Here is a 27,910-nt window from a genome sequence, read left to right as displayed (position 1 = left end):
TTAAACTTGCCGGTGCAGTTTCAAGTGCCTCTCACTGCTCTGCACCTGCCTTTCTGGCTCTGACCGAAAACGCGTTGTGGAAACGCGTTGGCTTAGTACTTTTTGTCCCTCTCTGCTATTATAGTTTTGCAAGATGGCGGAACTACATGGAAGCCTCCGTCGACCTACCCGTCCCATGTATATAAAGATAATAAATTCTTCATTTACGAGGATTAGTTTAAACATTGGCATAGGTATTTGTACACCATTGAGGGCATATTTATGAATAAAAATATTGAATTTAGATAATAAAATACCTAAAAAGTTACTTATTGTCCCTTTAATTTCCCCAGGGAAAACGCAAAGAAACATTAAAATATAATTTTCCTCCCATCTCGTATTTTCTTCCATCGCCATGTTCCTGTAGTGGCTTCAGAAGTAACAAAGCGGCAAAATGAATAAATACGTTGTTAGTCTATAATAAATGTCAAATTGAACTTGGTTGTTATTTATTGGCGTGAACTCCACATGATGAATTTCTGCCCCATTATAACCTCTTCCAATCATCTTTATTTTAGACAACGAATTCGTTTTAAAATGCACGACGACAACATAATGAATTTAAGAAGTGAGTTTTATTAATCACAAACATACTGTTCAAGAATTCACACTGGATTTGTACTGGCCCCAAATCAATGGGACATGAATTCAGTGAATGAAATATGTTTCAATTAAAATTCCAGCTGTCTCCAAACCAACCACAAATGAGTCAAAAACATCTGAGCTCAGCTTCAAAAAATGTTGCTCAAGACTTACAAACAAAATATAAAAAGAAAGAGGAACTGTGAGCTGAATAATACTGGAACTGGAGAAAATGCTCTTTTGGCAGTCAGTATTTGGTACAGCTCTCCCTGCTTTTTTTCTTCTTCTTTCAAACCACAATATTTGTCATTTTCTGTTTCCCTCACACTAGTGACATATGCAAGGATATTGGGCTGTGACTCATAATGTACAAATCTAACTTACTATATAAAATCAGTTATATCCCATAGGTCTAATAAAACGACGAATTCTGCAGAAACAACACTAGTGCTCTGTTCTCCTGAAACATTATTTCATTCTACATTTAGGCACTAATACATAATAAAATATCTACTCAATGAAAAAAAAAAAGGTTGTTCAGGTTGTTTTTTGTTATGTATTTAATAAGGCAGATCCCCTCTCTCCCATGAAAAGATTCGTTTTCCAAGGAAAGAGTGTCATATTTGCCTCATTCAACATTTGGTTAAACCATAAACTTATTATGCACATTGCAGCTCACAGTGGATCTATATACAACCAATACACTTAACCAACAAACAAACCCTGTTATGTTAAAAAGTAACATAGAGAGAGTCTCTCACTCAAATAAGAAAAAGAAAAGACGCAGAGAGAGAGAAAAAAAGAAAATTATAATAAAAAAATAAACAACCTAGTCAGTATATTCACTATATACAAGATAAACAACTAGAATAGAAGGACACTTCAAATCAAGGATACACAGCACTGGTCTTTCAAAATATTCGCCAGCTTTTTTGCTGGTGTTTTTCTGAAGATACTCACTGTCTAAGTCGATCTACAAACATGAACATGGAACGTCCTTTCACTATTAACATGAAATCCCAGCAGTATAGTAAGTACTGTACATAAGACCTTTGATTGAAGCCAGTGTCGCTGGATATACAATTGAAAGATTTTGAAATCTAAATGGATAATAAAACATATATTGATACATTGTCTGTTTGTTGAATGAGGAAAACAGAGGATGTGAACTTGGTGGAAGTGGTTTCGTTCACAACCAAATTAGTCTAAAAACCAAAAACTACTGGCTTCCAGGTTAGTATTTTACAAATATTTAAAAAAGTAAAACAATTTTTTTTTTTTCTGTAGGCATTTGAAAATATATTCCATCAAAAAATATTCTGACAAATTTACCTAGTACAAAATAAATGTTTTCAAAAATGACAGAAGAATTTGAGGAAAACGTTTTCTTACTGTATATTGGTTTCTACTAAAATTTTCCAATAGACAACATTTTAGAAAAAAAAGGGTGTAAAAGTTCAAACAAGTAACATCTGGTTTCTTTAAACAGTGATCAGACATGATTATTTATCACCTTTGGCAAATACAAACTGTATTGTTGCAGATATGCCGTGAAGCGAGGCACGTGCAAAGGCAGTTCTGACGCTGATGTCCTCATTTGGGGATTTGTGTCTGCGAGGTATAATAGCGGCAGTAAATTTCAACGTAATTCCGCATTTCTCCCATCACCCGTCTTCCTCCTCTCAGATGACAAATGAGGATTTGTGTCGGAAATCCCCCTGAAAGAGAGAAGATTGAGTGAAGGAGGTTTAACTGATTCCTGTCTTAAACTGCTAGACTTTCCAGGAGGTTTCTTAAGCACTTGAAAGCCTTAATAAAAAAATAAAAATAATAAAACATCTTTTTATTTTCCTATACCTCATCCTCTGTTCTGACATAGTCCACTCCATCTCCTTTTTCTGGAGCTTTGTAACTGAGGAGAAAAAAATATTAAATATCAGTTTTATCTGAAAAACATTTAAAGCCGACAGTCACCACTAAATCACACTTGTATTTATTAAAACCACATTTATTTCAAATATCTGAACAGACTAAATGTGATGTTAAGACTGAGCTGGAAACATTCAGGGGCTCCTTGGGTGATGAAATGGAAAAAAGCCATAAAAGGGTGAGTCAAAACTGCTCTGGGACAGAGTGTGACTCGGATGGAAGTGGTGTGCTTACTTCTTCCCCGTCTGCTTCTGGCTGGTGAAGTAGCCACGTTTATAGGCACAGAAGATGCCCATTGTTATACACAGAAGGACAGTCACCACGACCACTACACCCAGGATGATTCCAGCAATGTTGATGTCATCTACAAAAAAATAAATAAGCACAGCGTGAGATCATGGCTTTGTGGGGTGTCCTGTTACATGTGAAAAGGCAATCAAGATACGTACAAACTTCCATCATCTGTGGTCCACATTCTGAGATCCCGGCCTCGTTCCTGGCTCTGCAGTAGTATTCTCCAGCGTCCTCCTTCTTGACCGCACTGAATTTCTGAAAATCATAAATACAGTGTTTTAAGTTGACAAATCATTTAGCATAAAGATTGGATACAGTAAGATTTTTTACAAATAAATTACTATTTTTATTTAGCAGGGATGCATTTAATTAATAATAAAAAAGGTAAAGCACATTTATAATGTTATAATAGCGGTTTTAAATAATAATTGTATTTGTAATTGTACCAAATAATAATGACATTTCATTTTAACTTCCTATTCATCACTGTTTCTAGAAAAAAAATATACAAGCAGTGCAACAGATATTTTTTGAGCAGCAAATCTGCATATTAGAATAATATCTGTAGGATCTGGAGTAACAGTTGGAGTTAACATTTAAAATATATATTACAATTTAAAACAGTATTTTAAATTATAATAACATTTTACTGTATTGTTGATCAAATAAATGCAGCCTTTGTATGCACAAGTTAATTTTTTTTTTAAACATGACATTAAAATTCAACAGCAAACTTTTGAACTGTAGTGTATTTGTGTTTCTAAGCAGCAGTAGTAACCTTTCAACAACACTCTGAATGGTTAAAAATGTTGTTTTTTTTATCAGTGAAGATTAATAAAAACTGCATTTTAGAAATAATTAAACGATTTAAATTAAATTAATATAATGTAATCTGTTGGCTAAAATATGACAAAAAATAAAAACGCTGCAAGATATTAACAATAAACTAACAATGTTTTTTGTGGACTAAACATTTTAAATTAATACACTAATGTTTGAATATTTGGTTTACTTTTGAACTCCTGCATCAACAAACATTTTTTTTTCTTTCAGTGAAATAAAATGAGCCAAAAAAACTAAACCTAAAATCATCTTTCTGACTTTGGTGCGTATGTTATAAAAGTAACACAGAGGTGTTGAATGAGGCTCTGGCAGACCTTAAAGGACACACAGTAAACTCTTCAGAGGTTGTCTCCTCAGGGGGATGTGGCTGTACTGCAGCGCTGCTCAAACTTTAAAAAGTGGTGTGAAGGTTGACGGGGGCACAGAGTACAAATGGCGGAGAATGGCACTCTGGAATGTGCAAATGAGGACAGCAGATTCCCTTCTTGGCTGAACCCATCGCACATCAACTGGCTCCCCAAAAATATCCCTATGCCTACCCCATCGCCTCTTTTTCCAAACTCACCAGAGTGCCCATCTCTCTGCTCAGGGTGTAAGTGGAATTGAAGAACTTTGGGCTGCTCTTAGGATCCTCTGGGATTTCCTCCTTGTTGCGGAACCACTGGTAATGGGATTTCGGGTAGCCCTCGTCCTCCAAGCAATGCAGCTCTGCTGGTTTGCCTACCGGGACGGACTTAGGTACGGAGCATCTGGGCACGACAGGCTTCACTGTATGGCACACAAGAGAATCATCTTAATGTAACAGCACATACAATAGCATCCTCACACACGTGCACCTTAGTGAACTGAACATGCTGCTCTTTCTGCTTTTAGACCCCTGATTAAACTCAGATGCAGTTTCAGAGGTTTCCTCATATAGCCCTAAACACGCCCTGTAGAGTTAGAGCAAGCATCCTCAAATGTGCGCCAAGGGTGGGTGCGTTGGCTCACCGCTCCATCTCATGTTACACCGAGGCAGTTGGGAAGTACTAACAATGCTACCTCTACAGCTAATTCAAAGTCAAAATTCCTATCAAGAGTACAGTATGTATACTTAAGACCTGTTTCAGTACATGGCAATCAATTGATGTAGAATTATTTGAGGAGAACTGCTCACCTCTTACAGTGAGTGATATTAAAATCTCATCGAAGGATTTCTGGTCATTTGGGGCAGTGACTTCACAGCGGTAATCAGCAGAGTCGGCTCTTGTTGCGTTAAGAATGACCAAGGTCGCAGATTCTCGAATACTCGCTCTCTTTTCCAAGTCACCTGGAAATAAAAATAAAACAAGTGAGAAGACACATAGTTTGGCTGAAACAGGTGGATAGAAAGCTGTTCCCACTGGGGTGTTCATAAAATAAAGGACTTAAAAATGATGCTCCAAAATTCCTATTAAACTGACAGAATGTCAGAAAACACTACACAATAGGTTGAACTAAAAACTTTTACACTTTAAAATAAGTTTCAATTTAGATAACATTTAAAGTAACAGTTAAACAGTTAATAGCTAACCTGAACTAACAATGAACAATACAACATTAATTAAATCTAGGTTAATGTTAATTTTTATGTGTTAAAAATGTATTTGTATATATACAAATGCAAATTAACTTAAAAATATTAAACACTGTAAAGGTATTGTTCATCATTGCTAGTTCAAGTTAAAAATTGCATGAACTGTTAAGCTGTTATATTAACAAACTTTTTTTTATTGTTCATTCATATTTATTTATAGTACTGTTAATTTATGTTCCATTAAAATGTTTAAAACATTTCTGGCATACACTTCTGTTCTAAGATTTTACTTTTTTTGAGAGAGAGAAATTATTACTTTTATTCAGCAATTCAGTATTAAATTGATCAAAAGTGACAGTAAAAACATTTTTAATAATAATAATCAAATAAATGTTGTTCTTTTTAACTTTTTATGAATCAAAAAATCCCTGAAAAAAAAACTAATTCTGTTTCCACAAAAATATTAAGCATCACAACTCTATTCAATTTTGTTTCTTGAGCACCAAATCAGAATATTAGATTCATTTCTGTCGGATCATGTGACACTGAGGACTGGAGTAATGTTGCTGAAGATAAAAAGCAGTTATTTTTAAATTGTAATAATATTTCACAACATTACATTTTTTTTTTTTACTGTACTTACAATCACAGAAATGCATCAGAGTAAAAAATAAATAAAAATAAAATCCCAAACCTTTGAATAGTAGTGTAACCAACATTATTAAATGCTGTAGAAATTCACTGGTATTCCATGCTAAATATGGCATTAAGAGAATGTTAGCAGCTTTTTATGAAGTATTAGTCGATGTGTTGTACAGCACAGTGTTCAGTATGTGTTGAATGCTGTATAACCTACCTGCTATTTCTTTATCAAAGTATACATAACTGGGCTCTCCCATCTTAATCTTCTTCCATTCTATTCTGGGATTAGGAGTGGAGATTGACTCTATCATGCAGGACAGCTCGACCGCTGCATGGGGAAAGACAACGAAAGAGCTTGTGAGCAGTTCCAGTGGCCTGGTTAATGTTAGAATCAGCAGCTAAAGGCTGATTGAGAGAAAACTATGCAGCCTTACAATCAAACTCATTGACCCATGGTTTAGGATTCCTTGTCTTAAGGATGACTGCAAAGGTGTTGATGTAGCCTGCAACGAGAAGACAGAAAAAAACATCAGTTTTATGTTGAATTAACAACTTGAAATTACGGGGGTGTTGTTATGGCCTTAACCACACGTGATATTGGTTCCACTGCACTCTTCTAAAGATTTCTGAAACTCAATTACCATTCGAGCCCAGCGGCCAAACCCTCCACCCTGACAGCACACATTCTTCGCATCACTGTGAGCTGTGAACGGATATGTTACCAGCCATTTTTAGTTCCACTCTCACAACAAACATCACTTATGTAAAAGCGTCCCACCACAAATAATTGTGTAGACTGACAAGCAGTCGCCGTTCTGTTATGAATAACAGCTGACTGCTTTAAAGTGAAGGCCAGAGGGCTCGCTTCAAATGAATCTAGAAATGAAGTTTATTCTGTAGGTTCACAGAAGAAGAAAAACACTTGCTATATATGCATAGAACATGACCTGTACATCTCATCACTTTCTCTACCGCTTTAAAAGGTTACAGGCTAACTCCCTATGAAAAGTTGGTTGGTTAACAGCATTTTAGAATTTGGGTCCACCATGGATAAGCAACTGAAGACCATTCAAATATTACTACTGTACATGTCTGTGGTATTTTGGTGTCATAATCTTCCATATAAATAGAAAAAACATTATAATGTTTTTCTGAAAGAGCATTTATTCAGGGCACTGAAATTTTAATGGCCATCTGATTGCTAGGGATAATTTTTTATGAATCTTTGATGATTGTATTTTAGGCCAAGGCTCTTGAGAATTCGTCCATCTAACACAGAAAAGGCTAGTAATGCAACAGACGTGGCTGCAAATCTGACTGTGTGTTGCGGTAAAAAGTGAGAAGGACAGTTCAAAGAAGACTGTTTAAAAAAAAATCTGTGTTGAGAACATACATTTTTATTTTCGTTTACAACAACAAGAGAGCAAATACACATTTTCACAAATTAAAAGAATACATCAGAAAAATGGCTCTGGACAATTCTCTGAGTGAGTCTGAGGCCGTTTCATGAATCTTTTTTAATTAAATCATTAAAAAAAGAATCAATTCATAAGAGTCATTTTTCACAAATCAGGACATCACTGCTCACACTGTACAGGAAACACACCATAGTAAGATCCAGTGTTATTTTGATATTATTTTTAGTCAAACTTTAAAGCAGTCTTCTCAATTTTCTTTCATAGTTAGATCAATTAAGTATGGGTGAATTAGTGTAAATAGTTTTTAATTCAAAAGCTTTAAAAAGAGGTGCAAATCAGTGCAATGATATAATGGGAAAGGATGCAGGATGTGAAAAAAAAGCACTAGCTCACACACAATCACATCCATACATGCTTACATCCTCTTTTACAATCACATCCAGCATATGGAGGATACAAAGGCCACTGGCCACTCTGTGATTAGACTGCTAGGAAGTGGTGACGATGTTTCCCGTCTCATTTTTCTGCCTGCCACATCCTGTCCTATCATATCATCAGATAGGAGGCTGGTGCTCAGCACTAGCAAAATCATAGCTTGTGTCAGTAACGTTCGCCTCCGTACATCTCACCCAGTGATGAAAGGTCTTTCCTGTTGGGTAAAGTTTCTGTGGTCTGATGCCATTTGAGGAATAATTGAGCCCTCAAACAAGGCAGGTGCTCTATGACCTATATATCCTGACCTTTCTCTTCCTGTTTGGAGAGCACAGCTGGATGAGATGTGACAATCCCAGGCAAGCTTTAATCTCCCACTTCTTCCTTTAGAGGCTGAACTGTTGGTTCTCTTCGGTAATCTTAGTGTAATGCCCTGGTAAAATCCTAGGCATTACAGAACTGAATAATATAATAGAGAGAGAGAAAGCTTCCTGACTCCTGCCTAATTTCATTTCCATATCTACATAATGCATCTGCGTGCTGTTAAACTCAACTGATAAAATTTGTAGCACAATGTTGATAACTACAAAAAAAAATGTATTTCCACTCATCCACTCATGGCTTACAGAGAGTTACTTATAATGGAAGAAAATAGGGTTGTAAATAATAAAATAATCAATTTTAATAGTATAGCTACAAGACGTAAACAATTTCCGTTAAAACGATTAGATTGTGAATTTTTTTTTTTTACAAACCTAAAACCTTCTTAATATGACCATATCCATGACCCTAATATCAGAAATCCAGAAAAATAAATAAACATCTGTACAAGTTTTATTTAAACCGATTTATACAGCGCCTCGCAAATGACATTCAAGAAAAAAATTAAAGAATTGTGCGCACGATTAACTAATTCGTTCCCTCGATGTCCTAGAACACGAGTCCACGATTTATAAATCGAGAGAAAAAATTAGTAAATTATGCGCACGATTTAGCGAATCGAGGGAACGAAATAGTTATCTTTATAATAAAAAGTTTGCACATTTTAGGACATCCAGGGAACTAATTAGTAAATTGTGTGCACGTTTAAGTACATTGAGGGAACAAATGAGTAAATCGTGTGCACGATTTAGTACATCGAGGGAACAAATTAGTAAATCATGCGCACGATTTAGCCTACTTTTTTTCCTTGGTTGGGGTTGTTTTTTGAAAGAAGTCTTACACTCACCAAAGCTGCATTTATGTGATCAAAAAAAAAAAAAAAGTAACTAAACCTTAATATTGTGAAATATTATTGCAATTTAAAATGAATCTTTTCTATTTGAATATTTTTTTAATGTCATTTGAGTAATGTGACAACACCATGTCTGGAACCCCGGAATACTACTTTAAAACCACACAAATGGACCACCTTGGAATCAAAAACTCAAAAATTTCATGATGGATGGTAAATGGACATGATGGTAAGAAAGGTCAACGAAGGGGTTGTCCTATGCAAGAAGGTCATTTTCTAATCCTGGCATCAACACCTAACTCATGATGTTTTTTAAAGAAACATTATACCACAGAGAACTGAGTTATATGGTCAGAATCATGGGGCTGTTTGGACAGGCTCCACAGCACAGTGTATAAACCCCACCACACCCTGCATCGTGATCTGCGACCGGCGTGAAGAAAAGCTGAAACACATTCTGCTCCGATGCAGCCTGTCAGAAAGCATTCAACACATGCGGTTCACTCACCAATGCATGAAGTGGATAATATTCCTTGTTATTTTTAAACTGCAGCATTGATTCATTTTGCTGGGGGGAGGAGGTGAGGCTGGTCATTGGCTGAGAAAGAGATGCCCACAGAACCATTCATTACACATCCCGGGTTTGTGTAATGATTGGATGTGTGCTCCCTACAAGTTCATCGTATCTAACTGGAATAGATTCTAAAGCTTGAGGAGTGTTTTCACACAGAGAGTTGCACTCGGGCTCTGCCCCCGCAGCTTTAAATTGATCTGCATGTTTGTAGCCCTGAACAATTCATGATGTGCAAGAGGTCACAAATCCTCCTCCACTGACACATGGATAACTGTACAGCAATATTCCCAGTGTGACTTCACTGAGGAGTGTATTTCTTACACTACACCATAAGAGCCTGTACGGACACTTGTGTAGATGCATGGTATAAACTTGAGTGTTGAATTTCTAAATGATTTGAGAAATAACGAAGGAGACAATGTGTTTTAAATTCACATTTCATCTCATGGGCATTTTGGCATCCGTTTTTGTTTGACGCTGACGGAAGGAATTAAGTCTCTGTTCTGAAACCTACTGGGTTATCTACCGCCTACATAGGCAGCTGCCTTCTAAGGGAGTATCTTAATGGACATAGAGCCTCATAGTGACTGATGTCCAATACTTTACATATGCAGCTGTAAACTCCATATTCACACAAATTCTGACTAAAAGCTTTTAATTATATTTATAATCAACATTTCGTTTTCCATCTTGGATTCTTTTTTCCCCCACTGAGCCTGTGGTAGAGAATTATGGGGTGGCATTTTCTATTAAAATAATAAATATGGTGCCCGAATAAAGGTATCGAAGAAGCATAAATTGTTTGTGACTACACAAATGTATATATGTACGATAGTCACTTTACTCCAAGCAAGAAAATCAATGGCCGCTGTATTCCAATATTCTCTAATGAGTATACATTTACAAGGGGGAAAAATCCCTTGGGAAGATGCAATTCTGTTGAGATAAGGTTCCTTGTTCATGGTTCCTTACATGGCTGTGTTTAACCCCCTCAACACGTAATCTCCTGCATAGGACACCTGGTCCAGGGAAAGTAGCTCAGAACTCATGAAAACATGGCATCAACAAAAGTGTAGAGGTTTCAGCTTCAGAGTCAGTAATGGTGGTGTTTGTACAGCTGTGGATGACTCTTACTCTCTTGATGCAGCCCAAATGGATGACCTCAGCGTTCTACATTTTTATCTCCTTTAAACACATTTAGATCTGCTTTGGTTGTGTCCTCATGGGTGTTACAAGTCAGAAAAGCTCAACAAAGACTCTTTTGAATAAGCACATAAGTTTACAAAGAGAAAATGTTCATTTTTAGAAGTCTGAAGTTGAATATTCACTCGCGTACAGTCTGAAAACTCCGAAGTTGCTTGAGAAATGACAGTAATGACCTCTTGTTCTGCCCTCAGACTCATCTGTTTCATCCGATCTCAAGTGAAGACATCTAATAATGAAAGCTCAGAGGAAGGTTCCTCAGGGAGCTAGACTCAGTCATTACATCGGCTGTACATCTTGTTCATTTCTATGTAACACTCATGTTGGATCTGTATTCTCTGGTTTTTATTCAGTTGAGAATAATGAATCTGTTATGCAGCATATTCCCAAAGTCCCATTACTCTAAATGATATGAACTGCTGGATTTCTAACATGGAAGAAACGTGTTTGTTTCTTGTTTCCCCAAGACTAAAAATAGTAGTGCTCAGCAAAGATAAGGCAATCTCAACAACAAAATACCTCTTATATTCTTTCAGCTGCTGAGCAAATGTCACTAGGCGTCACTTCAAAGTGCAAGTGTAGAACAAGCAGGCATTCCTCTAGCAGAGCAACTCTAATGAAAACACAACACTGACTTGCTTTGGTCTAGCAGGAGGAATGCTCATTGTCTTTGTGAAGACCTTTTTAAAATACATTTTTTCATTTACCGGTGTGTATTTCTTAGATATCTTTTACATAAGGAGTGTTCCTGTGTTCCAAAACAAGTGGACATGCAGCAGGGGAAGAAACAGAATGCAGGGGAATCGAGACAAACATTTTAAAATGACTATTAAACACACCACCGGCATGCAACAGCTTAAGACATCTGACAACATACAGTATATGTCCTACTGTATATATTTGATATATCTAAATATTTAGAAGATAGGAGAATATTTACATGAAAATAACATTTTACTTTTATTACTTTAAAGTTTCATCATTTCATTTCACATGTACCATTACTTTGTAAATGTGAAATTTACTAGCGATTTTTGAGTGAAAATTGTTTCTAGACCATTTTTAGATAGATAAGTATCCTGGAGCATTTCATAAATTTAGATGAGGTAAATCTAGGTAGACTAGACTAGGTTGCACTACCACGTGCAATAGATTTTATTTGCATAACTTCTAAATTTGGTGGTCTGTGACAGTTCACTTTTAGCCAGAGGCTCAGCTCTTTGCATTTGTAATTTTTGCATTCACATGTGGATGCTATAGGCTCTCTTGGAGGTATCTGAGGGGTAGACTCCAGCCGAGCTCCCCTCTGATCTAGCCAGGTCAAAGACTAATCTTGATTTGAGCCAGTGAGAGAGGGGCAGTGGTGTCACTGAATGCCTGAGTACATGTCACTTTGCGTCAGCATTAGTTACTGTAGGAGACCCCCTTTCCTTTCATCCTCCAGCCCACTGGAGTTCACAGGACTGGTGTGCGTATCTCCCATTCCACAACTCTGTCCTGTATCCCTTTATACCCCTTCTGCATGGCAATAAGCCTAAAATAAGGTGAGATTTTAACAGTCAGGTATGATTTAATGATGGAAAATCAAATAACTGAGTATGGCTTCATTTGATTGCATTTGGAAATACTATATTTTGGCACCGTAAAGCAGTACAAGGAAATTAATTTCACAAATATGTCATATTATAAGTACTTTTCACCTCACATTCCAATCACATGACAAAACTGAGCTTGATTAGATTGCCGCTTGTTTAGTGTAACACATCACATGGTTGAAGTCCACATGAACACCAGTCGAAACCGTTGTTTTGTGACACAGTTTCTGGCAGTGGGAGTGCATGAATATTAAATTAATCAGGACAGGGCATGATGGTAGAACAAAAGCATGTCTGATAGCAACAGTGCAAAGGAACAATTTTTGTGCCATTCAAATGCTTTTGAACCTACTATGGAAGTTCTGTTAAGATTTAGTTGACTGTTTTATCTTTTAAAAGAGTGAACGCCAAAACATTATAAAATGTTTATTTCTAAAATAAAATAAAAATAACATTTTAAAATAAAAAGTACTATAGATTGGCCGTCTCTCCATGGTGTTTCCCTGTCTTTAGTCCAAGATGCTCCAGCATCCCTGCAACCCTATGTAGGACAAGCAAAATGTGTGTGTGTGTGTGTGTGTGTGTGTGTGTGTGTGTGTGTGTGTGTGTGTGTGTATATATATATATATATATATATATATATATATATATATATATATATATATATATAATGAAATAAAAAAAATCAGAAAAAGTAAAATAAAAGTAGTAAATAGTAAAATAAAATAAAAAATAAAACAAGGTCTGAAAATGTTTATATGTATTTTTGTTTGTTTATAATAAGTATGTATCAGTACTTTTCAAACATGAGGGTTAAAATGCAGGCTAAATTAACCACCATCACTGAACGTCTCTCAATGCAGGTTATTGATTATTCAGAGGGCAGATGTACATAACAAGACTATGAGTTATTTTCCACAGGGGTGAGAACAGGTTATCATTGGAGAAGCCTTTGCTTTTTATAGGACCTGTCAACAGCAGGCACAGACTTCACGGTATATTAATTGGTTGCATTTGCAGGTAAGTCAGAGCTGTGCATCTCTTCTCGTCCCATTCATGGCCAGCTGAGCACTGACTGCGCCTCCAATAAGATCTACTGGAGGTTTCTTTTTCACCCTCATGGCTCTCAGATGCCATTTCAACAACTGCTTTCCACAGAAACTGTTAATGAGAGATATGAAATGCATTTGCATACATACACACAATATTTAGGCTATGGTTATCTCCCCCGTCAGTGATAAAAGGCCCTAAGTCAGCTCACCAAATTGTTTTCAGCTGATGGGAGGATCCTGTATTCACCGTGAGGCAGCTCCAACTGAAATCTGTGAATCGTGTCGACTCGCACTCAGTTCCAGAATTAGCTGCTCGCTGCTTTCAGCACAGATGGCATCATCCCTGCTCACTGCAGATGCCTCACATTCTAGTACAAGCACACTGACCTCTTCCTTAATCCTAATTAGGTCTGTAATTTCTGCCAGAACCTTCTTCAAGAGCAGTGGCAGTACAAGTGTTTGCTTTGAAACAAAAAGAGAAGCTTTCTCTTTTTTGTAACTCGTGACATTAAGCATTGTGAGATGGTGACATGTCTGGATTTCTGATGACGTCTTTATGATGATGGATTAGAGCATGAAATACACATAAGCATCATTGCAGTTGACTCTGGCCTGCATGTTTCTCTAAATAATGGGCTGTGACAAATACATAGGCGTATTGGGCTAAATCCCTGAGCAGGCTTAATAAAATTGAGAGTGAGCTGAAGTCTAATGCACATTAACTCGTATCGTCTCTCAGCTGTTCAAGCCCTAAAAGGTCCCAGTGCTGGAAACAGCATCTACTGTTGAGCATGTGAGTTGTGTAGCAGTGAGGTACGGATTGGCTGACAGCTGAATAATGCCACTCCACAGTCGCTGGAGACTTGTTGATTTAGCAGGGATATGCACATAATCCTCCTCACTTCCTGTTCAAAAGAAATGCCCCAGAAAGCAATGGGGTAGGTGAAAAGAGCTCCCTGGGGGTGAATCTTTGTAAGAGGGAATATTGTTACGTTTCACAAATGTTAGAAACATTTGGTGAAAAAAAGTTTCTTGGTAATTTTGAAAAGTTTTGGTAATTTAGATTTTTTTTTTTTTAGGATTTTAAGAATTATTAATAAAATAAATAAAAATGAATACAAACAAATTTTAACCCTCAAGTTCTGTTAAGATTTAAATTTACCATTTTGTATTTTAGAACAATGTTTTATGTATTAAAAAAAATAAAATAAAATGAAAATGGCCATCTTTCCATGTGCTTGCTTGTCTATAGTCAAAAATGCTGGGAAAGGATTTTTTGGAAATGTGGCATGCAAATCATGTAACTGTAACTTTTTACACACAATAAGTTCTATAATATATTAAGACATATATACTAAAATAATAAATAAAATACACTAAAAACAGTGGAGTAAACGACAGAATATCTCAGTCTCTATAGAATCTCACTGAGAAGTGACTAAACCGGCAGCAGGAATCCAGTAAACTACATAATAGTCCCGACAGCAGCATTCACTTCTCTCTTCAAGATACAATCAGTGCTAAAACATCAAGCCAAGCAAAAACTCCTGAACTCTCATTGTCTATTGTTCAGCGCTGGCCCCCCATAGCATCTCTTGTTATTTGTCTTTTGTTTGCACTTTTGTACGAAAGCCGTATTATGGCAGAAAAGTTTGAGCTGAAGTTGTTGCTGTTGTTAAAAAAATCTTTACCTCTGCCACATGCTTCTGTTGTAAAATAGACTGCATTTAAAAATCAAATCAGTATGACTATTGGCTCAAGCATAATGTTTGTTTGTATCAGTAATTGTGGATTGATTTCTTGTCATCATAAATTTACATTATAGAGAATTCTGAGTATCCTAGCTCTAGCCCCATAAAAGCGTATTAGTAGTTATGTTTTTGCATAATGTTCCTTTGTGTTGCACGTAATACATTTATTTTTTATTAATTAAAATTTATCTTTAAATCATATTAATTTGAATCAGAAAAAATCGGCCCTGACATTTTTTAGTCCAGGCAGCCCACCAACACATCTATATATATATATATATATATATATATATACACATATACGCACACACACTATACCAGTCAAACGTTATTGAACAGTAAGATTTTTTTATGTTTTTTAAAGAACTCTCTTCTGCTCACCAAGCCTGCATTTATTTGATCCAAAAAAACTGCAAAAGCTGTAATACTGTGAAATATTTGTACTATTTAAAATAACTGTTTTCTATTTACTCCTGCAATTTCAAAGCTGCATTTTTAGATGGTCCTCAGCAAAAAATAAAAAAATAAATAAATAAAAAAACACATTCTGTCGGCCCCTTAAGTGTGTCGGCCCACCAGGAAAATGTCCGGTATGCCCAATTAGAAATCCAGCCCTGCTCTGGACCACAAATCAGTCTTAAGTGGATGACGTATATTTTTAGCAATAGCCAAAAAATCATTGCATGGGTCAAAATTACCAATATTTATTTTCTTTTATGACAAAAATCATTAGGATATTGACTAAAGATCATGTTCCAAAGCAATATATCAAAACCTAATTTTTGATTAGTAATATTCATTGCTAAGAACCTCAACTTTAAAGGCGATTTTCTCAATATTTTTTTTTTTTTTTTTTTGCACTCAGATTCCAGATTTTCAAATAATTGTATCTCAGCCAAATATTGAAATATCAGTTTTGAAAAATGTACCCTTAAGACTGGTTTTGTGGTCAAGGGTCACATGTAGTATAATCTGCAAAAAGATTTCTACATCACCACTTCTCTCTTTTCATACAGGCCACATTATCTTCTGGCTTTAGCAACTACATAAAATATGCCTTTTCTCTCCAATACCTTTGCTTTGCTTCAGTACAAATGATGTACTAGCACAGAGAGATGTAAATCAGGACCACAAACCCTATCAATCCATGAACACAGTTCTGCAAATACAGTATCTCCAAAGTGTGCCTAATGTAAACAAGAGAGGGTCCACTCTCAGGATGGTGTATTCTTTGTTTAACTGATTCGCCTGTTTGAGGAGGGCTTGTGGATCTGTTTTTAGGAACTGTACTTTGATGTCAGATTAATGTGCATCCTCATGCCAAATCCACAGAAGTAATGCAGAACGGCCAGGCACGAGGTTCACTGATAATGTGTGACCGTCTGAGAATATAGACAACAGGTGAGTCAGTGTTTGGACAGACGCTGCAGGTGAGAGGTCGAATTGGGAAAGCTACTTTCAGGGCTGGAACCACTTTCTACAACAGTTGGAACTTTTTCCTTATTTGCTGATTGTAAAGGCTGTTGAGCTAAAAAAAAATATCCTGACATTGTGTGCTGTTTCAAACCTATATGGATATATACCCACACTGTGAAAACTGTGTTTTTGCGAAATATTATTATAATTTGAACTTGAAAAACTGTTTTATATGTTAATATATTTTAAGCTATAATACTGTATATTCCTGTGAGGCCAGGCTGAAAGTGCCACGTGATCCTTCAGAAATCTTTCAAGCATGTTGATCTGGTGCTCAAGAAACAGATCCTATTATAATCAATGTTGAAAATGGCTGTGCAGCAGTTTTTTTCATTACAATCATGATACATTTTGTTCATTGTTGTTTGATGAACAGAAAAGAAGAGCATTTATTTGAAGCAGAAATCTTTTTTAACATGATAAATGTTTTTTTTAGCAATTAAAATCATCCTTGCTGAATAAAAGTATAAAAAAAAGGCTGATACATTTAAAGAGCAATTTAGGGTGAAACAACAAATGTTTGCAAAGGCATGCTTCAGACTCAAATAGTTCGCATACGCCGTCTAAGTGACCAGAGAGGGAATGTTGCAGTGAAACAGGTGGGGTGAGAGTGGGGGGTTCACGGCTCGGGACGCTCACCATCTGAGCACCACGCAAGCAGTGACCTCCCCAAAGGAACCACTTCATCACCTGCTCAGGAAGATCCCCTCTTGTTCGGGAAATGCTTTGCTTCTGCTCACTCGGCGAAAATGTGGAGCATTCAATGACCATCCGCTTGCTCAGACATCTAAAACAAATGTGGACATTCCGGTGGACCGTGGGAGGATGTAAAAGACTGATATCTTGATGCAACAAGAGGAAAGCACATGATATCATGTGGCTGTAGCAGCAGAGCGAGGGTGTGTACTCAGATTCTGTTGCTCTTTTCCCCATTTGCAGATTTGACAGAAGTGCTAGCACTTGCAAAAACAAACGCAGCATATTTCAAATAATAACATGTTATTGGTTTTCCACAGAGGTGGCATTAAAACTTGGACAGAGATCCTTCCTCATAATCCTTCATGATTCACCAACAGTGACAATTCAACTGATTTGGCACTTTTTCAAGGCCCAGGAGGCCACAGTGATTAAAGATGGACATTACAGACACATCTGATGTTAACATGCCCAGTTTGAAAAAAATAAAAATAAATTCACTATACTTACAAGTGGAGCTTCAGCCAGGAGTATTCAAATAGAGTGAACCACTTTAGTCTCCATTCTTTCACGAGGCAACCTGAGACTTGTCATGGAGACACAGCTGGGTACCGATAGACATTTCCTAATTCAATTCATATGAGTATGTTTCACTTACAATGTCCATTTAAATGGTAAATAGCAGGGCTTGAAAATGAAAAAAATAAAATAAAATTCAATCGGTTCACTCCAAGCAGAATCAATATTTTAACGTTTCTGTTCCTGTTGGTAGAAAATAAAAAAACACTTGTATAAGATTGCGTTTTGAGTAAAAAAAAAACAAGTTACGGATCACATCGCATTTTATTAGCCCTATTACTTTCCAAAATAATGAAGGGTAAAATGTCTGTAGTCGAATGTTTACAAGCATTATAAAAACAGTTATTAGTTTCTCTCCAAACAAATCATCTAAAGTTTAGGCTATAAAAACATCAATCCAAAAAACGAATTAAGGTGAAGCTGATGCTTACCTCTCTCATTCGGCATTAATCCAAATGTATCCATGTTCCTGACATATATGGATGCTAAAATATGATTTATTATATAGTGTTTTTTTTTTTTTTACTATTTATTATACAACGGAGCAGTGTAGCTGTTTATTTGTTTCTTTAACTGTATTTTATTTTGATAATAAACAGGCTTCAATATAGCAAAATGATGTTGTGTGTGCACTAGGCGTCGGCGCGATGGTCAACGCTGGTTGGTTTTACAGAAGAAAGACATTATTCAAAGCTGTCAAGCTTTTGCAAAATAATTTAAACTGTAAAGCTTTTGCAAAATAAAGAAAAATATTCTCTGCTGTTTCGTTTTCCTTTCCGAAACTTTGGCACATTTTTTCTTTCGTTTCGTTAATCTGTCGATATGATTTAAGTGAAATATATGTACTGTTTCCGGTTTTCGTTTTCACTCCTTGAATTGGTTCAGAGCCCTGGTAAATAGTAATGATAATGTGAGGTAATTTTATCTTTATTGATACAGTAACCTCTCTGCTGGAATCAGTTAATTTATCAGACTGATTCAAACGTGCTTGTCTGTATTTTTTCAACGATTCTTCAAAAGGACATGTGAGTTATTTGTTTGTGAATTGCACTACACTGGTTGTGTCACATAATTTTGAATAATTAAAAAGTTATTTCTTAAAAATCGCTAGTTTGAAAATTGAATGCTTACAAGCCTAAACGAATAAGGGAAACAACCAAACTTGTACAAGTGGAGCTTAAGCCAGAAGTATATTTCTTGATTTGATTCTGATTCATACTGTAAGTACATTGTTCAGTTACAATGGCCATTTAAATGGTAAATGGTAATGTGAGGTAATGGTAATTTGATGTTGATTCAGTAACTGCTCTGTTGGATTAAGAACTCATTAGACTGACTCAAACTCCTAAGCTTGTTGGGTTTTTAAACGATTCACCAAAGGAACTGCTCAAAAGAGTCATTTGTTAGAATTACACTGGTTGTGCTGCATGATTTTAATTCACTATAGAGAACGATTTTATAAGAATCATGAGTTCATGAAATAAACTGCACCAGCCATAGTGGAATTATTACATGCAGACTATGAGGATAGGAAGACATGTTTCATGGAGCAAGCCATTTTACCTCACACATTCAATTTGGAGGGCAAACTGAGGTAGCACTGCATACATGCATTGGTTGATCCAGATGTGCATGCCTGCCAATGCCTAATGTCCTGACCCGACTGCATGATGCTTATCTGCTTTAAGTCTTTGCTGCCCAGAGAGAATACAAAGTAAACTCACTAATGAGGGTAGTTTTACGAGAGGTAGTATTTCCTCAACTGCTGAAAATATCTCTCACTCAGTCAACTCTATTACCTTCATTTTGGAATCTCAAATTTGGATTCCAGTATATATATTTAACCCCACCCATGATAAGTGTAACACGTCATGTTATGTCTTCTTCTGATAGACAACTGCACTCCATTTTCCTGAAATACGGCAAGCTCAAACATCCAGCATTAAGAGGAAACTTTTCCAAGAATAGGTACATTTTCTACCTCAGATCTGGAGTTTCCATTGCACTGATGGTCTTTGACTTGTGTAAATATTCTCCCTCAACAATAGGATGCTGCCTGTAGACATATGAGGAGTGATCTTGAGTGGGGCTGATATGAAATAAAGCTGCATGGTTGCCCACTTCTGCATGACTGACTCTGAAGCAGAGAATTTATTTCACTGTACATCTGTGGCATTTTCATCGGCTCAAAAATGGAGATTCCAAGTGAAAATTCCACGAATTTGCTCAGAACCATAAGATCATTGTGCTTGTGCTCCCCTTAACTTTAGGGGAGCGTTGGCTATATGGGCCTGCCCTATACTTTCAAGGGGCCAAGCTAAAAAAAAAAGCATTATTTGTGTTACTTCTTGGGCCTTATTTTTGTCATAAATTATTTGTTGTCTCTATTCTTTCTCTACTGCTTTATGTTTTAATATTTCAAGAAGCCACACATCAGTGTTCTCTTTGTTCTTCAGTCCACAGAACTATAAAGTGAAGCTGTAATTTAGGCACCACACAATACGCCCTCAGACAATGTGGCATCCATCCTCTTCTAGTTCAGTGCTTTGAATTTAAAAACAATGAACTGATCCAAATTAGTGCCCAGCATCATGATAAAAACAATTAATACTAGTAAAATAAATGTTATTAAAATATTTAAAAAAAAAAATTGTTAAAATATTTTAGACAACAACAACAAAAACAAAACTGGGTACACAAAAATATATATATAAAAAAAAGCTAAGTGTGGCAAATGATTGAAACAAACTTTCACAGAAGTTAAATTTAAACATCAGCATAATTAGAAATTCTGTGACAAATTAAGCAAATGCCATTGCAGTTCAATACTTCAGAAGACAGTAATGATCATATGAATTTTGATTAGGAAAAAACTGCTATAGCCTATCATTTCTACTATTTATGAGAACATCCCCCAGGCCATGCACACTCCCAGAACTTTGCCAATGAAGAGGTCAAGTACAACAGACACAGACTTTTAATGCTGCACAATAAGGCTAGCACAAACAAAATTATAATCCAGATCCAAAAGTAAAGCTACACCTTTACATTTGTTCTGTATTTGATTTTGCACTCTGTTTTGCGTTGATGTTCCAGAAAACATCAACAACAACAGCATCTTTTCCACTTTGGTTAGTTACAGTAAGATCTTTTAATTACATTCAGCGTTCTGGCATTGTTTCCGTACCTCTGCACATTATTAAGACGTCTTAAGTCTCAGCAAATCTTCTTAAAGGCTACTGACTGATTAGTTTCCTGCAGAAAGCGTCTCATGCCCGCTATCTTAGCGACTCCTTTTAAGGTCATCTTGGTATATGCTGATATGCAGCTGTGATGTAAACATGTAGCCTGTATTGTCTGCTATAGGCTAAATCTCTGAGATAACATGTTCGCCTTGGGACACCCCGAACAAACTGCTATGTATAACCGTCAGATATCAGAAAACAAGCCATGAGCTTTTCGCCATGATACTTAAGCTATAGAATCATAGACAAACATGAATTGCAAAGTATAGTTTTACAATAAATATCACTCAAATTAACATTTTTGATTTCATGGAATGCAAAAGAAGACAATTTTTTTCCAGTACAACAAAAATCAATGGGGTCCAAAACAACTTTGACATTCACTGTATGAACAGAAACAAACAATAAAAAAACATAGATTTTTCAAAATATATTATTATGTATTCTACAGAAGAAAGAACGTCATACCGGTTTGCAGTGACATGGGGGTGGGTAAATGATAACATAACTGTAATTTATTATGTATTTTAATGTAATTTTTTTATCAACTGTAACTCTATCCCTTTAATTTTCATAGTTCTCAGAAATTTGCAACCACTATATTCACAAATGCTCATTTGGTATTCCAGAGCTTTCCTCATTGGCCTACAAGTTGGCGTCATGATCAAACAACTTTATTGTCAGGAAAAGAAATCCTGCTTAACAGCATTCTCCATAAAAGCATTAGCCAAAAACTTATTTTGCCTTTTAAATATACTGTACATACATAGCCTTACATACACAGCTCTGAGCCACCGGGTGGAAAGCCATAATGACAAATATCCCAGGCACGTACCCAGGACACACTCTCAGGACATACTAGTTCATTAAAGTTTTGAGGCCACTGGGGGCATCAAACATCCTTTTCAAAACCATTAAGCTTGTATTAAATAGTAACTTATATTCACTCTGATTTTGTCAGACTGCTCTGCGTACAGTCTAGGGGCAGCTATAATGATACTAATCCGACTCAGCTAAAGACTTTGAAGTTTTATCTTAATCTATAAATACAGATGCTCAGATTTAATAGCATTTTGTTAATCAGATGGCATCTTGAAATAAATCTAATTCGCCTATGGCTGTCATAAAAAAGTTCAAGCCCAGCTTTAAGTGTTGCCTGGTTTTATATTCAATCTCATCCCTGTTAACTTAACAAGTAAGTGCGAGAAGCCTTATGAGGTGGCCTTAAGGCCGCCCTGCCAGATGGTCTGAGCGCAATCTGTCAATGCAATCTAAACAGTCGGCTACACACAACACACACAACAAATCTGGTGCTAATGGTGGATTTTAACCCAGAGAGGAGTTACACTGCAAAAAAAGATTCTCATTAAGGTTGCTCTGTTTATGTTGCCTTAACTCATCAACTTCATCATTCTTTGATGCACATTTGAGGCAGTGGATGCACTATTTTCAGAGGTTTTTGCAGCTATTGCTCTTTAAAATATATAGGCTTAAAGGTGCTATGAATGGAAATCATAAAAAATGTATATGAAATAGGCTAGGATAATAGATTTTCTCCTTTCTAGTGAACAGCTGTGTGATCCCAATGAAAAAGTGGGCCGTCGAGCAGGTCATAAATTGTTCTTATGATTGACTGTTTGCAGGTCTGACTTGAGTAATAAAACTGACAAAGAGTAATTCGATGGAGAGATAATAAATCCAATCAGATGAGCTGTTTGTTGATAGAGCTTCTTATCATGTATTGGAGTTTCACATGTATTGGAGCCACACATCATCTCCCACAGTTACTAACCTCAAAAATGAGCTTCTGCTTGTGTGTATTTAGAAATGTGATAATCTGTCAAGCTCATCATATTATTCACTCAAAACCTCTGCTGGAAGAGTCAACAAATGCTTTTGCAGGTCTTTTTTTATCACCATGCCGAAGTCATCAGCTCTACTGTGAGGTATTCAAATCATTGCCACCAAGGTGAATCATGGGAGTAAGTCTGTTCTATCTGTCAACCTGTGTACACGTGATAGGGAACATCAAATACAAAGTGTGCAAATAGCAGATGTTACAACTGGGAGGAACTCAGTGAAGTTGCCACGCTATATAACCGAGACAAAAATATTTTAACCAATTGTTTACTGTCCTAAACACATCATTAGATGCAGGGCAGTGGAATTAATAAAAGTTTAGCAGTGCATTTTTAGAATGCGGCAGACATCGCAAAAGACGTCAGACACAAGCACAACTACATGTTTACATAGAAGATCAATGGAAAAGCATCACAGTGGAATGCAAAAATGCATTCTGTTTTAGTGCCACCTTAGTTTGTATGTGATATAAAACCAAAAGCAAATATCACAGTTAGAATTTCAGTTCTATCCAAACTATTACTGTTGTGTGTATTTCTGAGCTTATAAACATGGCTTGTTTCCATAGAGAGCGCATTTGATTCCAGCGGCTGTCTATCTGTTTCTGTTTTTAGCTATAATAATTATAATAAATAATAATTCAATCTGAATTCTCTCCGTACGTCAATCAAGTTGATTTGAAAATGAAATTGAAGGGGAAAGAGACACTCATTATCTCAGTCTCTGAAATTGGCTAATAATTATTGCATGAAGCCGAGAGTATCCAACTGATCTACATAAAAAAAAAAAAAAAAAACATATGGCAAAGACAAAGCTGAGGAAACTATGTGCACAGACAGTCTTTTCCTTCGGAAGGATATGATAAGATAGAAATCAGTGACAGGAAATGGTCTAAACGGTCTTCAGTATTCAACTCGTCACCCAAACTAGAAATAAACAAAGAAGAGCTGTATCTTGACTAAACAAGCAATTGAAAAGGCAATATACAATCATTATTTATCTATTATGATAATTATATGAACATTGCTTATGAAATATTAGTCATGAGAAAGTAAAAAAAATCTAATATAATAATAAAAAAAAAACATATTTAATTTAAAAGGGAAGATTAAAAAATGACCCAAAATGAATTCCAAATCAAACCTTTTTTTTTCTTCTGTGGAAAAGAACATTTGAAAAATGTTTTACAAAAATTATAAAAAAAAATAATGTGTGGCATCAACACTCAACAATATTTTATAATTATAACAACATCTAATGTTCAACCAACAACCTACTGAGTTAAAGAAAATCAATCATTAGTAGCATAAACACAAATTATTTTTAACTTTATTACTCAATAAAATTGGAAGTTGTTACAACAATTCTATTCTGGTCCTGGACCAATTATTCTTCAGTTAAAATCAACACCTAACATTGCACATTCTAAATGCAACTTATTTAACAAGCCAAGTCAATGGAGAAGTAATATATTACCTATCAGTAGAACAATCATTGCTCATATAGGCTAGTGCCAAAGTAGTGTTTACTTTAGTCACCAACAAGCTAACCACATCTTCTGTACAGGGGTACATATAACAAACAAACATAATAACAAAGAGTCATTTTTCCAGCTAAAGTCAGTTCACTAATGATTCAGTAGTCAGTAAACCTGCTCCTTTGCACGAGCTCCAGTATATCCAGCACAGCAGTCAGGAACTATTTTGATCAATGCCCATCTTATACATGGAAGTCTTAATGACATTTAGGGAATGCACATGCTTGCCATTCCTGACCTGCGAATCTGTTAGTTCTAGGCTTTCTCTTCCGCATCTGTCACTGCTTACCAAAAGCTCCAAATTAATAAAAGCAGGATAAGCACAGAAGAAGAAAAAATCATCTTTTATGTTTCTTTCAGAGGCATTTCCGTTTCATAAGAATCCCTCAGAATTCCTTTTAACGTGTATGACTTTGTTTTTAAATCCTGAAAATGCTAAATGTTTCAGACTCAACCGACACTTTTATAATCATCTTCACCTCCTACACATATGAACTGAATGAAATCGCAAGACTTATGTTTGTGGGTGAGCATTCCACATTTGTTCTCAATGCTGAGTATCTGTGGTGGGCTGAATAGGACATATTTCAGCTCTGTGACATTGGGGTCCTCCATTCACTCGCACCCACAGCCGCTCAGCTGTTTCTGCATGTTACTCTGGGTTACTCCGGCTGGCTGACCGGACATGTGACATTCTCCTGTTGCTCAAAGACTCAGCATGTTTCATTGCAACACTGGGACCCCCCATCTGGAATTTTTCCCATCACTATACAGTGATGATAAACTACCTTTAGGAACACAAGATGCTGTTTACAACATACTTTTCTTATGTGGTACCTAAAAACTAAAACTAATCTAAGCACATATGGAAGGGCAACGTGTCTTTGTCCATAACAGCCCTGGGTGAAGAACACAGAGAACAGCTATCTTTTCTGTGCATATTTCTCTCTGTCGCTTACTGAACACATCAGAAATGTCAGCTTGTAACTGACAGACATGCCCAGAAGGTCCAGCATGCTTTTCATGAACCCCCAGAAAGCCATTTGCTAGGAAGCAGCGGGTGGAAGAGAAAGCACACTCAGCCTTCTAGGGACAAGCTATCACTTTCACAATTTTTCACTATTTTAAGCTGTATTTAATCTGAAATACTAACAGAACAGATAATTATCAGCATTTTTATAGGCCACATAATGGTGAAAAGGTTTTATTGTTATACGAAACCATGTTTTTCCAAAGTCTGGAGCGTCTGCTGTGGACTTAAATGGAAGGCTACCACTCGTCCAAGTGTTCATCCAAAATGTGTCATCTCAACCTTTGTACTATTCCTGAATCTGTTTTATCCTGTCCACTAAAGCATAACTTGGCACCAAAAGTGTTGGCAAACGACACGGGAGAGTTTCCACTGTACAAATACACTCCAGAGACTAGACACGGGCTTTTAAACATATAAGGTATAACAAAACAAACCACAGAGAAACAGCTTTTGGCAAAGACTTTCGATTGTTCTGTTAATGAGGAGACTTAAACTACTCATACTCAACTTTAATCCAAACTGCATTACACAGATTAAAATTCCAAGGAACTCATAGATTTGTGCTTAAAATTGCTTAAAATCACACTCCACATTAGCTGCAATGTATTTACATAAAAAAATGTGCGATGACAGCGAGAGTAATGTGTGCCATTGTCCTGCTAACATCTGCATCTCCTTCTGTTAAGAGTGTCTCACAGATGGACATCCATTATGTACGCAGATGAAAGGAAGGGGACGGTGAGGCATGCATATGTGGCAGTGCAAAGGGAACTGTACTGTAATGTAAAGGATTACCTTTTTAATTTACAGTCAGATAAATATTTATAGATTTAAGTGACTGCTGAATTTGCCAAATCTAATTGCAAAACTGATTTTAAACATTGTTCTCCTTTTCATAAATGAATTAACAAATAAATGAGGGGAAATCAGGGTTTACATAAAATATGAAATTGTAAATTTTAGAGTAGCCTATGTACAACACAAAACAGACTTACCAGCAGTATTGTTGTTTAGTCTGCAAATAAACCCAACAGCACATGGGCCGTTTACAAGAGCCTTAACAAAAAAGTCAAATATACAACTTTTAATTCAAACAAAAGAGAGGTAAATAGAAAAACTACATAGGCTATGTACCGACGAGTGAAACGAGTTCAACAAACTGTCAATATGAATGATTCACAGCAGCAAAGCTATACTGATTATTTTCAGTCCAGTCTTCTGACTGAATTTAATTAAGCTACTGGTCGAGACTAAAGCCTGTGATTAAATTTCAACCGACTTTTCAAAATATGCGGGACACAAAATATGCCATTTTTTTTATTATTTTCCCGAGCCCTACACTTAAGGCTGGAGTATTTTGCGTGCTGAAGGCAATATGACGCAAATGCAGAAATCAAAGCGCGTGCTACGGCTACAGCGTGGCGCCTGATCCCCTCTCGCGAGCACTTCAGGCAGAAAACCGTTATCTCGCAATAAACATGCCCCGCTTCCACTCAAACAGTTTGTAATCGTTTAAAACACTCAAAACTAACGAACTCATGACCCTTCTGAAAAGGCAAAATAGAAAAAAAAACATCAAAACACCACTCAGTCCTGATTTGTTCATATCATTTCAAAAACTTCTAAAGCGTGAACAAAGAACTCAGCCGAACGATTCAACAAAACAGCACGAGGACAGCTTTCTATGCGTGTTTTATGGGATTATAAAGGATGTGCTTTAAAAAATCTAATCTAATATTCCAGTGAACAACTCATGAAACATAAATAGGAATTTAGAGGTGTGCGGATTATTTCTGGACAGTCGGACAAACACTCAGAGCGGGATGCGAGTCTTCAGCTCGCGAGGAGAAACATTCCAGCGCGAAACAACCACAACACGCCACTTCCAACGGAAAACGTTACTTTTATCCCACTTTGGATTCAACAGTCACATCTAACAACTCATCTAAAGGAGCTAATGGCTTAGCTCAATAGTTTAGTTGGCTTAAAGAGACGAGCACTTCTGTGAAACAGGATGTTCACTCAAACACATTTCAAGAACTTTGATACATTTTGGCAAACACCAGGATGCGCGTCACTTTTGCCTCTTCTATAGCCTAAAGAAAGTATAAAAGTGAGGGGATGCGTACTCACACTGCATGGAAAGGAGAAGCAGAACGCAAGCCAGTGGTGTTAACGCCATCTTGGAGTCGATGAAATGTTCAGTTTGCCTGTACATGCGCAAAGTCAGAGGTTTTAGGAGAGGATGGAGAGGGCTCGAGTCATACTCGAGCTCACCGACCGAAGTGTGTTTGTGAGAGAGAGGCACGTCGACCTATTGTGTTGGGTTTCCATGACTACA

The 27,910-nt window shown here is 36.4% G+C and overlaps 1 protein-coding gene across 1 annotated transcript; it reads right to left on the bottom strand.

The window, feature by feature from the left end:
* Positions 1–595: 595 nt before the first annotated feature.
* LOC127942105 (junctional adhesion molecule 3B) lies at positions 596–27,910 on the bottom strand. Its single transcript, XM_052537672.1, has 9 exons — positions 27,703–27,910; positions 6,319–6,387; positions 6,099–6,212; positions 4,844–4,996; positions 4,253–4,455; positions 3,000–3,099; positions 2,785–2,914; positions 2,479–2,533; positions 596–2,339 (listed from the first exon to the last, which is right to left on the bottom strand). The coding sequence occupies exons 1-9, from the start codon at positions 27,785–27,787 to the stop codon at positions 2,304–2,306; spliced, it is 945 nt and encodes a 314-aa protein (XP_052393632.1). The 5' UTR covers positions 27,788–27,910; the 3' UTR covers positions 596–2,303.

Source organism: Carassius gibelio, chromosome A21 (assembly GCF_023724105.1).
Source record: "Carassius gibelio isolate Cgi1373 ecotype wild population from Czech Republic chromosome A21, carGib1.2-hapl.c, whole genome shotgun sequence".
Classification (NCBI taxonomy): Eukaryota; Metazoa; Chordata; class Actinopteri; order Cypriniformes; family Cyprinidae; genus Carassius; species Carassius gibelio.
Note: the sequence above shows the minus strand (reverse complement) of the source record. Positions and strands in the feature narration are given on the sequence as shown.